Source organism: Heterocephalus glaber, unplaced genomic scaffold (genome assembly GCF_053883595.1).
Source record: "Heterocephalus glaber isolate CG9 unplaced genomic scaffold, H.glaber_assembly_v1.0 deba00001608, whole genome shotgun sequence".
In the NCBI taxonomy this organism is placed as follows: Eukaryota; Metazoa; Chordata; class Mammalia; order Rodentia; family Bathyergidae; genus Heterocephalus; species Heterocephalus glaber.
The window spans coordinates 32804532-32817918 of NW_028258379.1; the positions used below are offsets into that span (position 1 = coordinate 32804532).

At 39.5% G+C, this 13387-nt stretch overlaps 2 protein-coding genes across 8 annotated transcripts in view; both read left to right on the plus strand.

Annotated features, from left to right (window-relative positions):
• Positions 1 to 7499, plus strand: part of Atxn3 (ataxin 3) — a 40298-nt gene extending 32799 nt beyond the window's left edge. For 2 of the 4 annotated variants that reach the window (XM_004837016.3, XM_087195512.1), the window contains exon 11: positions 2988 to 7499. In XM_004837016.3, coding sequence (XP_004837073.1) covers positions 2988 to 3082 — 95 coding nt within the window. In that variant the 3' untranslated portion in view covers positions 3083 to 7499. The remainder of the gene's footprint in view (positions 1 to 2987) is intronic. The other 2 variants (XM_087195511.1, XM_087195510.1) reach the window with 1 other exon arrangement.
• Positions 7500 to 10712: 3213 nt separating this feature from the next.
• Positions 10713 to 13387, plus strand: part of Trip11 (thyroid hormone receptor interactor 11) — an 80575-nt gene continuing 77900 nt past the window's right edge. For 3 of the 4 annotated variants that reach the window (XM_087195507.1, XM_004837014.4, XM_087195508.1), the window contains exon 1: positions 10713 to 11331. In XM_087195507.1, the coding sequence (XP_087051633.1) occupies positions 11193 to 11331 (139 nt within the window). In that variant the 5' untranslated portion in view covers positions 10713 to 11192. The remainder of the gene's footprint in view (positions 11332 to 13387) is intronic. The other variant, XM_087195509.1, reaches the window with a different exon arrangement.

The window sequence follows — 13387 nt, forward strand, 5'->3', positions numbered from 1 at the left end:
CATCTCTCCCTTTGCTTTCCCAGGGTGGTGTCAGAGAAAGTGAATGGGAAGCAGGGATCTTCATTGCCTCCAGGAAGTACTGAGGCTCCCTTTGGCATGGCATCAGTGGTCCTAGAGAGCTTGAACTTTGACCTGGTGAGAAGTAGACCTCCTTCTGGCTCCTTGCATGGGTGGTGTCAGCGAAGTGGCTTGATGGAGAATCAAGCCCGGCACTGGTATCCAGCAGCAGCCAAGCCACCCTGCAGTGTCTTTGGAGCCCACATGGGGAGCAGTAATGAAGGACTCTTCCCCTCGCGGTCAGGAAGACATCAGTGGAGGACTAGTGGGGAGCCGGAGCTCTCACATGTGTTCAGCAGTAAGGATGGTGATCAAGCACCTGACTTCAGAGCCCCAAGGGACCCTGGACTTTGGTTCCAGTCTGGTAGTGGTAGGGCAGCACTCTCTCTTCCCACCAGGGCTGTGACAGAGGAGGCTTGCAGAAACAGAAGACTTAAATAAGATCACAAGTCTCATAATCTCCCAAGTGTCCAGGATTCAGTAGAAAATACCTGTCATATGAGGAACCAGGAAAATCTCAACTTGGATGAGAAAAGACAATCAGTACACACCAACACCTGGATGGCACTGATGTTAGAATTATACGGTAAGGATTTTCAAAGCAGCCATCATAAAAGTGCTTCAGGAAGCAGTTTCAACAAACATGCTTGACACAAATGAAAATAGCCTCAGCAAAGAAATAGAATATATGAAGAACCACATGGTGAAAGTTTTAGAGCCGAGAAATAACAGTAATTGAAGTTTAAAACTTAGTGAATAGACTCAGTAGCAAAATGGAAAGGATAAGACATAAAACTCAGTGAACTTGAAGACAACTGTAGAAATTACCCATTATAAGCAATGGAAAGAAAATAGACTGGAAAAAATGAATACAGACAGCCTTAGAACCTGTGGCATTATAACAAAAGTTCTAGCGTTTGTGTCATGGGAATCTACGAGATGAGAAAGAACTGGATTGAAAACTTTTTGAAGAAATAATCATTGAAAATTTGACAAAAGATAGAAATGTACAAATTGAAGAAGCTGAGTGAATTTCAAATAGGAAAAATCTAAAGAAATCCACACCCAGGCTCATCAGTCTTAAAATCAGCAACAAATAACCTTCCCTACAGCAATTTGAATGATAGCTGATTTCTCATGAGAAATTGTGGAATACAGAAGGAAGTGAACAATATTTTTCAAGTGCTGAAAGGGCCTAAACCTAAAATTACATATCTAAGGAAATATCCTTCAGGAATGAAGGGAAATTTAAGAGAATTGGTCTCCAGCAGACCTATCCTGAAAGAACGGCTAAAGGAAGTTCTTTAAACAGAAATGATAAAAGAAATAATTTTGATATATACAGAAGGAAGAAGGAACAATAGAAAGAATAAAATATGGGTAAACACAATAGACTTTCTCCTCTTGAATTTTCTAAATTATGCTTGGTGGTTAAAGCTAGAATTACAACATTGGTTTGGTTTTCAGTGTATATGTAGGAAATATTGAAGGCAGTTCTGTTGTAAATGAGGGAGGTAAACTTTCTACATTGCTATTTTATTTTTTTGAGATGAGCCCTTGTTATGTTACCCAGGCTGCTTTTTGTAGCTCAGCCTGCTGAGTTGCTGGGACCACAGGCGTGCACCACCATGCCAGCTCTACATTTCATTTGAACTAGTATAGTCATTTTGAAAAAAAATGTTGGCTGTTTCTTTAAAAAAATTGAACATACACCATATGACCCAGCATTTACATTCCTGGGTGTTTACCCTAGAGAAATGAAAATGTTCGTAGTAACGACTATGAACAACTGAGATGTCCTGCTGTAGCCAAATGGTTAAACTATAAAGTATAGTACATCATGGGATGCTACTCTGAGGGTTCAAAAAACAACCCCAAATTGTTAATACATGGAGCAACTTGGATACATTGCAGGGACATCATGCTCAAGTTAGAAAAGGTCTTAAACTGTTAGTGTAACATTCTGAAAATAACAAATGTGTAGTGATAGAGAAGAATAAGTAGTTGCTAGCAATTAGAAAAAGTGGAAGAGAGTGGTGTGGCTGATGCAAGAGTAGGAGGGAGATCTTTGTGGTTCTGTAAGTTGTATGTCCTGTGTTTGTTTGTTTGTTTATTTGTTTTTGCAGTGCTGGGGACCACACTCTTCCATGCTAACCAGGTGCCCTACCACTGAACCACCCTTCACTAGGCCTTCAGCTCTGTATCTTAATTGTGGCGTTAGTTATATGAATCCTCATGCTGATAAAATACCATCTAAGTCCACACACAACATTGTGCACCAGTATTAATGTATGGATTTGCTTTTGAGCTTTAGTTACATAAAATGTAACTGTTGGGTTAAATAGATGTAGATTTGGGTGAAATTGGGCCAAAAGAAACCCTCTATCTTTGGAACTTCCTGTGAATTGACAATTATTTCAAACTAAATATTTTTTCTAAAAAGTATAAATTGTTAATAAACACAATCTCAGATGCATTTTGCTGAGTGAAAGAAGTCATATACAAAAGGCTACATACTTATTACTGTGTGATTCCATTTTAGGACTTGCAGGAAAAGGCAGAACTATACAACAGAGAACATTATCAATGGTTCCTGGGATATTTTTTTCCAGAGTGTGTCTTGGTGGTATTGGTTACACAACTCTGCATATGTGAAAGATTATAAAACTATAAAAGGGTAAATTTTACTTTATATGAATTTAAAAAATCAAAAAAAGGAAACTAATGTTCAAATAGAAATGTGTTTCCTAAGAGGAGTTTACCTTTTTTATTTTTATTTTTTTTATTCTTTGGGGTACTGGGGATTGAACTCAGGACCTTGCGCTTGTGAGGCAGGCAGTGAGCTAAATCCCCAGTCCTAAGATTTTACTTTTTGATGACAGAGTTTTCCAGAAATTTCTAAAAAATGTATGTGTTTTATTTCCCAACAGGTGATTCTATGAGTGAAGAAGACATGCTTCAGGCAGCTGTGACCATGTCTTTAGAAACTGTTACAAATAATTTGAAAACAGAAGGGAAAAAATAATATCTTTTAAAATCATTTACATATTCATACTTTCCAACACTGTCCTTTGTGATTACAGCATAGGGTCCATTTTGGTAATGTATCAAAGAGAACATTGTTCATCAGAGGAAATGTTTAGGTGGCTTGCAAACAAAATGAGAAAGTAGAAAATGTGTCAATTGTAGGAATAAATAATGATCCACCAAAGAGGCATTCAGCAATTAAAGAAATTTAAATAGTCTTCTAAACTTTGGTTTTTCTTTTCTGAGGGTGCAATATCTAATGTGTCTAAAATTAGGGCATCTTTCTTGGCTCTTTTTGCAGACCACCTAATTAGCTCTTGCCATGGAACTTGTCCATATGGTTTTCTTTTTTTCTTCTGTTATAAGTAATTTTGCACACTTTCAACATCTAATAATTGGTTTTAATTCTCACTAACCAAATTAACCTTTCAGGAAAGTGTCTCTTGTCTTGATAATAATAGTGATTCTAGAAGGATAAACCTCCCCCCTCCCACCCACTACATATGCCATGCATGGTGATGTTTTCTTTGATCACAATTTCTTTGTTACCTGGTTTTCATTATTTTTCTACAATTCCTTTGAAAAAGTGATAACCTTTTCTGAGGTTTTGCTTTTCTTAAGCCTTGTACAGTGGGATCATTATTTCATGACTTTGGTGCATTCCTAAATTCTAAAATCAGCTCTGCACAAATTTTTGAGAATAAATGAGCATTTTAAAAAAATGTATAAGCATTTGTTTTCCCAGATGCTTTATGAATGTCTTTTCAATTATGTCACAACTTTACAGCTTTGTTGTAGCCCTTTTTTCCTGCCTTATTATTTCCTTCTCCAGTTGATAAAAGTAGGGGAAGCATAGTATGCAAGCAGATTTCCTTCTGCTAGAAGACTTAACATATATACCCACCATGAATGTATGATAATGCAATTTGGCCTTTAACTTTAATAGCAGTTTCATTTTATTTTTGTTCTTTTGTGACTAGAGCTTTGTGTTCTATTTATAGTGGAGTCATGGATTGTAGACTTCTACTTCACATTTTCTAATAGGTATAACTTGCCAGGGATGGTGATCTGAAACGTGAAAATAATGTAATAATGAAAATATATTTAAATGTACACTGTTATTTGACAGTTGCATCATGTTTAAATAGCTTAAGATTTATAGAAGTCACAGTAATTATTGGGTCTGTAAATAAGAAAGTCCTTAGTTTTGATAAACATTCTTTAACTGAGATGCACAGAGTTTCTTGTTTGGTCAATATACTAGTAGTATGATTTTGGTGATTAACCATCTGTTTCTGAAATGGGCCATTTAGCTTCTGTTCCCTGTTCCTCATCCCCTTTTGAAGCCCTTTTGAATGTTGCCTTATTCATAAGCTAAACTTCAAGAAGAAATTTCAAGCAACAATTTAAGAAAAGTAAAGTATAGTGTGTTACCCTACTGCTTTGTAGTTACACACATTTTATCAGGGAAAGTTTGGATCTAGGATTTATTGTTAACTGAAAAAAGATTAAAGTATTTTTTATTTATGATTATGAAATACCTTTTGCTTGGATAGAGGTTTTTTTTTTTGACACAGGGTCTTGCTATGTAGTTCAGGCTGTCCTTGAACTCACTATGTACCCCAGGTTGGCCTTGAACTCACAGCGATCCTCCTGCCTTAGCCTTCAGAGCGCTAGGATTAGAGTCGTGGGCTACCATGCCTGCCCCTACGACAGATATTTGGAGTCATTATTTTGTGCCAATTAGTTTTCTAAAATGTCTCTTATACAAAATTAGTTTTATTTTAAAATCTAAAGTTTTAACAATTGAAAATGTTTCAGAAGAATTATAGGGATATCCTTTGAGAGTTCAGGAATACTCCCTCAAGATTTACAAAGCTGAATATTTTAAGACTGAATATTTATGCAGTTATCCCCAATGTCCTGGTCATATTTTCCATGAGTATTTGGCCTTTACCTTTTCCTATTGAATAATTACATTAAACTTTTCATGCACTTGAATTGATGAACTACCTAATAGAAAAATAAAACCAGTATGCATTTAAAGTTTTAACTGTAGAGTTTATAAAGTTCATATATTACACACCCTGGCTAAAGTACTTAAGAAAATATAGCATGTTGACCTTCATAGGTTAGGGACTTTTTAAAGCAGAGCTGAGCACACACTGGATATGTTTGAATGTGTTTTACTTTGTTGTGAAATTGTTATATTTGGCAGACAGATTCAGAATCACCATCTTGTTTGGATTGGCTTAAATTTATCTGAACATTTATATTCCCTTTTTTTCTTTTCTTTTTTTTTTTTTTTTGAGAGGGGCTCTTGCCGTGTAGTTCAGCCTGACTTAGACCTCAGTGTGTAGCACAGGCTGGCCTCAGACTCACAGTGATCTTCTTCCTCAGCCTTCCAAGTTCTGGGGTCACTCCATTTCTTTCTTGATTAGCCAGTATGAAAAGATGCCAATGCTTATAACCTTACTATTAAAAAGTTTAGGTTTTACAAAGCTATAATTCATATGTCAGAAACTACCCTTTACTGTAAACTACCTGTAAGAAAGGAAGAAGTAAATTCACAATAACTCTCCTGCTAAAAACTTTATAAAGATTTCCATTTTGCTTTACCAATTGGGAAGACTTTAATGTTTAATATTTAAACTAATGGTATCATTTTTCTAATGTATAATTTGTATTACCAGAATAAAATATGTACAGTGGTGATGCTAGTGTTACAAGTAAAGTTTAAGCAAACTTTGGAAATACCACTTTCATATTTTTAGGTATCATGGATTTAATAAGTAGTTATTTATGTTTTAAAATTTCAGAGTTAACCTCTGATGGGAAATAGTCAATGTACTTTTTTATAGTAATTAACATACAGATATTTCAGTAATGTAAATTGTTTGAAGTGGTTGCTGCAGGTAAACTAATATTCTAAGGTCTTGGCCAAATAATTTACAATTCACCGAACATTTTGTTTAAGAAGGTGCTTTTTAAAAAAAAAAACTTGATTTTTCTTAATTAAGGCTTTATTCATAATGCCAAAGTTAAAGAAGAAAGCTCAAAACTAGTTTAGTATTATTATAGGCAAAAACTACCAGTAGTCTATATTGTTTCATTTAATATCGTTGACAAAATGAATTTTATTCTAGTCAGAGCTGAAGTCACATTTTAAATATATGTTTGATATTTTTTAAAAATCATGCTGGTGTCAAGAGTTACTAAATTCTTAACACTGGCCCACTAGACTGGAAATCCAAAGATTGATTTCAGTGCATAATCAAAATACAGTAATTTAAAAGTCATAAATTGAAAAATCTTGATGTTTTAAGTTATTAGGATTCAGTAATATTGAGACCTCCTATTAAAAACTTTATCTGTCAAATGAGGGTATAGTTCAGTTGTAAGAGTTCTTGCCTAGCACCACCAAAACAACCAAAAAAACCAGCTTTATGTGCAGTTGGAGAGGCCTTAGGCCACCAATGTTTTCAAAATGAATTGTTATATTTGAGACCTAACACGTATGGAGATAGTGATATAGTGACCTTAAGAAGAAGAAACAGATTGGATCAACTAATTGTTTCAGCAATGTAAATAATTTTTTCAGAATAAAAGCCCTCATTCCTAGTCCCTTTATAACTAGCATCTTTTGCTAAAGAAATCAACACGCTTTGTACTTTTTGAAGTCTTATATGTGTTCTTTCATGAATGAAAAGATAGTGACATGGTTAGTTCTTGAATTTCGATTAGTTTGAAGAATTCTTTTACTGTTTTTGTTTTTTCCAAAACAAATTTTTACCAAATTTTAAGAATACTAATATAATTTTTAAATATATGGCAACTGGCATGTTTAATAATAGCATATTAATATTCTTTTTAGACTGGATACATAGACAAAGCAGTGGGAAGCATTAGCAAAATGTATGTGGAGATTCCTGATTTGTTTAGGAAGCACTCTGTTATCTTTTGCATAGTCCAAAGGTGAATGTTTCCTGGGATTTTTTAATGCTTTTTTTTTTCTTTTTGAAAGAGAAAAACAAATTTGGACTGTGATTATCTAATTTCTACAACACTGGACTACTAGGAGTAACTTTTAAAAAATTACTGTTGTTCTGTATAAATTTTTGAAATTCACATACAAAAACACATGTGAAAGAAAAGCCGTTGTCTTTTGGCCATGATATAAGTGCACTGTGGCAGTGCTGTTTGCTCAGGACCCAACCCTGCAGCCCTTTGGTGTGTGCCCTCTCCTGTAGAGTCCTTGCTGTTAATCCACACACAGGCCTTCCTGTCTTGTCCTCCAAAAGCTGGGCTTCCAAAGCACTGTTGAGCACTGAGGATTCTGTTGTTGATGTGGATGTTCAATGAGTTGTATTTTAAATATCAAAGACTATTAAATAAAGAGAATGTTTGCTTTTGTATTTCCTGTTTTATTGGTGTGTGTTAATTCATAGCCAGCTTGTTCCAAGGATGTGAGGCTAGCCACATCTGTAGGACCCAAGAGCACTTCTGAAAAGCAGGTTTAGGCCACGCTCAGCCCTTCTGAATCTGACCTGAAGCAGTAGGTTAGAGCAGCTCTGTCTGGGGGTGCTCTCAACCTGCTAAATGATGGATGTAGCTGGCTGGGAGTTCGCTGGTACTTCTGCCAAAGCCAAGGATTCCACATTCTTTTTGAAATCTGATTTATAAATGTTTGCTCAGTTATTTTAACCTTGAAGGCCAAAACCACATGAGTAACTTTTTATATTTTTGAGATGGTCTCACTGTGTAACAGGCTGGCCACAGCTTCCTGAGTGCTGAGTTTACAGGCATGTGCCACCATTCCCTACCAGTAACTTACTGTGTTGTGTTGTGATTTGCAGGACTGGGGCTTGAACCCAGGGCATTTACACTGAGGTACACCCCCAGCCCTTTAAACATTTATTTTTGTATTTTCAGACAAGGTCTTATAAAGTTGCTATGTTTGCTCAGGCTGGGCTTGAATTTGTGATCCTCTTGCCCCAGCCTCCCACAGTGTGTACCACAGTGCCCAGCCCTGGCTTTTTAAGAGTGGCATTTTCCTCATTTTATCCAATTCCGAACACCAGAATCCAAACAGTAGTCATGAGCCACGTAATGTTTCAGTAATGAACCAAGTATACCAATGATGGCGAAGCTTTTAGAGCTTTCAGTGATACAAACAGCCTGTTGCACCATGCATGCCATAGGTTCACCACCCCTGACATACACAGTGGTCCCATAGGATAAACATATAACCTGAGTCTGCTGTAGATTATGCTATCAAGTTCTGTATAAATACTCTGATATTCACACAAGAACACAACTTCAGGCTTCCCACCTCCCAGCAGTTTGTGACATTCTTTGCCTCTTTTCTTTTTGTCTTTTTGCTGTCCCTCCCTCTAGACTTCATTGGCCATCCCCTGCTGTGAGGACTCTTAAACACTGGACTGCCATCATTGATTCCCACAGTTCTCTCCCAAGATTCCTCTCCCAGAGATGAGTTGCTTACATCTCTCCCCAGCCCACTCTTTTCTAGTCATCATTGGTTTCCTGCAAATCCTCTTAACTTGACAAGTGTTCTCCTGCCCTAGGACCTTTGTATCAGTTGTTTCTTACCACCTGGACTGCTCTGTCCCATATCCATGAATCTCTTTTTTCTTTCAAGTCTCTGTTCAAAGATTACTTTATCAATGAGCTCTTTTCTGATTACTCTGTGAGTCTACATTACAAGTATCTCCTCTTCCCACGTCCTTCCCATATCATCCTTACCCTGCTTTATTCCCCACCCCACAAAGTCATTAACACCTAACATTTATTACATTTTATTATCTGTGGCTTCCCAGTAGGATTCAGGCTTCATGAGGCCAAGGGCCTTAGTGGTTTTTTTCTTCCTGCTGTATTCCCAGTGCCCAGATTAATAGCATACACATTAATAATTTACTGATTATTTGCATGGCACATTTAAAAACTTTGAAAACACTTAAATAGAAATCATTATGTCCTGGACACTGATTCAAGTTCTTAGAAATATTGCCTAAACCCCAGTGAGTACCATTATTATTATTATTATATATATATTTTTTGTGGTGTGTATGTGGAGGGGATAGAACTCAGGACCTCTGGCTTGCCAGGTAGGCGCGGCACCACTGAGCTACAGTCCCGATCCTATCATTCTCCATTTAAAAAAAAATCATTCTCCATTTTTTTTTTTTTTTTTTTTTTTTTTTTACCGGGGATCGAACTGGGGACCTTGAGCTTTTGAGGCAGGTGGTGGAACCACTGAGCTAAATCCCCGGCCTTTCATTCTCCATTTTTATAAATCACAAACGGTTGCACACAGAGGTAAAGAAACCTACCGAAGGTCATATAGCTAATAACGGACCTACCCAGGCAGGTTCCAAAGACTGTACAACTAATTCTTGGACTATAATGTCTTTCCCGTAAATTCACTGAAAGCATTTAATTAGCACTTCCAGAATAAGATACAAATTTTATTTTAAAACCACTCGGATTTCAGGGAGAACTATTATTGCCTGGTGTTATGAGATTCCAAATATTTGGAAGCATTCCCATTTGTCGGGTTCACTAACAGGGCAATCTGCTATAGCCAATCCTGTCAATAAAATCCAAAGTAAAGATGTCCGCGTATCTAGTGCTATGCTGAAAAAACTGCGAACCTATTGGCTCTTTTTCAAAACAAAAACGTGGTAATCTCCTTGGGGAGGTTCTGGGTGTCCATGCAGCACTGCACCATTTGCTTGAAATACGTGACAACCTTTCTTCCTTTAGGAGGGACCGCAGACAAGCAGGACACTGGTGTACTGAAAGCCAGTGTGTGGGATGAGGGAGGTGTGGGCAGTGGCACAACTTGTGCCACCGATGTGATAGGAGTGGAGTTTTTTCTTTTTTCTTTCTCTCCCCCTTTTTTTTTTGGGTACCGGGGATCAAACTCAGGACCTTGGGCTTGCGAGGCAGGCGGTGGCACCACTGAGCTAAATCTCCGGCCCAGGAGTGGAGTTTTTTTGTTGTTTGTTTTGAAGGTTGATATAGGGCCTTCCCAAATTGCTCAGGCTTCCTGCCTCAGCCTCCAAGACTGCTAGGATTACAGGCTTGCGCCACCACGCCCAGCTAATAGGAGGGTTTACATCAGAACAGAAATTCTGCATTAAACCAACCTGCTGGCCTTTAATAAGTCATTTAGTCCCAGGATGGGCCCACCTGCTTCAGAAATAAGGCTCATCGTATTAAAGTAGGCAAAGTTTCAATTGTGGGTTGGAAAGCCACCAGATGGTAATCATGAAACACTGCGTTTCTTGCCCGGACACTTCAACTTGTAACCCGTCCTTTACAGCTTTGAAGCCTCAGTTCCTACTATTGTACAGTGCCTCGCAAGCGTAGCCCCGCAGAGAAATGGCCACAGTAATGTGGGGTCTCTGAAGTCCCTTCCCGCGCAATGAAACGACCTGGCCAAGTCTTGCACCGCTGTCCTCGCGAGCGCAGCCTGGATTAAAACACTCAGTTTCAACAACTCAATGACGGTCCGCAGGGCTCCCGGGGCATGCCGGCTTCAGGAAGCTGTCACCAAAGGTCGGGTCTCCCTGGGAACCCAGGGCCGCGAGTGCAACGGTTCTTCCGGGTACACCTCCCGCGGCCAAATCCAGCAGGTGACGTGGAGAATCCAGCAGGTGACGAGGGCCGACCGCAGCCTTCGGTCCTCCCGATCCCAACCTCCTTTGCGCCAACGACAGATCTGACAGCTTCGCAGGGCACTTCTATCCCGCCGCGGTACTTCTCTATGATCCGCTACCGCTTTTAAAGCTGGTGTCATGGCGGCGAGCGTCGAGTTGGCAGGAACAGCCTTCGGAACTGAGGAAAGTCACTAAAACTGAGGGAGAAGTGGCCATCCAAGTGGGCAGGAAGTCGTGAGAATGAGCAGAAGTCCCTGGGGTGTGACTGTATCACTAGAGGCGAGTCCCTGGTAAAGCTCGGGGTCGGGCCTCTGCGTTTCTGGTAGACCCGCGTTGTGGTTCCAAACCGGAGCTCGTTAATCGGGACTCATTCCGCAGCGGCTCAGGACAGTCGAGCGGGCCAAATTGTTCACGAAACCCGCAGAGATGTCGTCCTGGCTCGGGGGCTTCGGGTCCGGCTTGGGCCAGTCACTGGGTCAAGTTGGGGGCAGCCTGGCTTCCCTCACTGGCCAGATTTCAAACTTCACCAAGGATATGCTGATGGAGGGCACCGAGGAAGTGGAAGGTAACAGCTGGCGGTGTGTGTGTGTGTGGGGGGGTTCTTGGGACCCTAGGGACTCCCATTTGCTTCCCATTTCCACGCACCAGGAGACACCAGGTGACCCAGCACTGACTTTGAGCTTTCCCTTTACACTCCTTTTGCCTCCTCGACTAGTTTTCCGTGATGAAAGGCTACAGGGTCCTGGGGAACAGTTCTGCTTCCTCTCTTTGGAGACATTTATCTCAAAGTAGACCGAAACTGTTGAGTAGAATTTCCTTTTGCTTGATCTGTCCATCCCCACACTTTAATTTTGCCCTTAGTTTGGGGAGCAGATCTGATTTTTGATCATTTTCCTCTACTTTGACAGAGTTAAAACAATCAAGACAAATAGTTACTGTTTGATTTCTTCTAGTTTTGTAACGATCGAAATAGCTCACAATAAAAACATTTGGTAACCCTTGCCCCTAATATCTCCAATATATTATTAATAATTTATCAATTATTTAATCAATAACATCAATTATTTTAGTTTGTACCTTGTGACGACACGTTGCAACTTTCCAGCTGAAAATTTCTCACATATTTTAACAGTAGGATAGGGAAGACACCCTATCTTTGGGTATCCTCAGCACCCTTCACGTTTTGTTTTGGTTTTGGTTTTGGTTTTTTTTTGGTACCGGGGATCGAACTCGGGTTCTTGAGCTTGCGCAGCAGGCGGGGGAACCACTGAGCTAAATCCCCGGCCCCGTTGTTTTGGTGGTGCTGAAGATTGAGCCGAAGACCTTGACACTGAACTACATTCCTTACCCTTTCAATTTTTTTGTTTTTGTACTCTGAGGATTTGCTTAGTTGCCCAGGTTAGGGTCACTCGAAGTCCTCCTTCCTCAGCATCTCAGGGCGCTAGGATTCCAGGTGTAGGCCACCACACCTGACATACTCATTTTTGAAGTCTTTTTGTTTTGCTATTGAATTTTCACCTAGAGTTACATGATCATCAATGGTTAAGTTAATTACTACTCTTCTTGACATTTCCTTCAGCACTGGCTGAAAGGGGTCTGGATCAAAAGAGTTGTTAAATTTCAATTTCAATCAAGGTCTGCCTACATGGGAGATAATGGGCTGGAGTTTTAGATGAGAGCAGTTCCTTTGACAGCTTTTTTTTTTTTCCTTATAAATTAGCATTCTGGTTTAATGGGATGGGGGTGCTGGGGATTCATGCATGCTAAACATTCACCCTACCACTAAGTTACACCCCTCGGATCCCCCCTTTTTTTGTCATGATTTGAGGTTTGTTTTGTTTTTTATCTCTGTAGTCCAGGCTGGCTTAGAACTCACTTGGCATCAAACTCTCCAACCTCCTGCTTTATCCTGTCAGTGTGGGATTAAAGGTGTGCGCTACCCAGCACATTCATTTTTAAAAATAATATGTTTTACTGTTGACTTTTGATCTACAGTTACGTGATAATCAATGATTAAGTTAATTACTGTTTTGATTTCTTGACATTTCTTTCAGCAAGTAGGGTTTGGATCAAAAGAGTTGTGAAATTTCAATTTCAGAGGAGTATGAGGAGCTGGACTTTGGATGAGAGCAATTCCTTTGATGGACTCTTTCCTTATAAATTAATAAATTAGGGTTTTGAGCTAATGAGATGGGGACACTGGGAGTGGAACCCAGGGTCTCAGGCACGCTAAGCATACACTCTACCACTGAGCTACACACCTAGACCCCTGATCATGGTTTAATTGAGCTTTTCTTTTTATTTCTCTGTTGTCCAGGCTGGCCTGGGACTCACTATGTAGCCCAGGCTGGACTCAGACGTGCAATCCTCCTGCCTCAGCTTCCTGAGTGATACAAATGTGAGGCACCACTCGAGCCTTCGTATTTATTTGTTGGAAGTAGAGGAAAATGGTTTGACAGAAAGTGCTTACATTTAGGATTTCAGTGTGGTGTCTGTTTGGAAGGAGGAAGACTGGGGAGCCCCCAGAACTCATGTGACTGTGCGGAGGCCCCTTGGGTGATGGGTGCATCTGAGGGGACAGGTTTGGGGTGAGAATGCAAGTCCAGGAACCCTCATAGCAT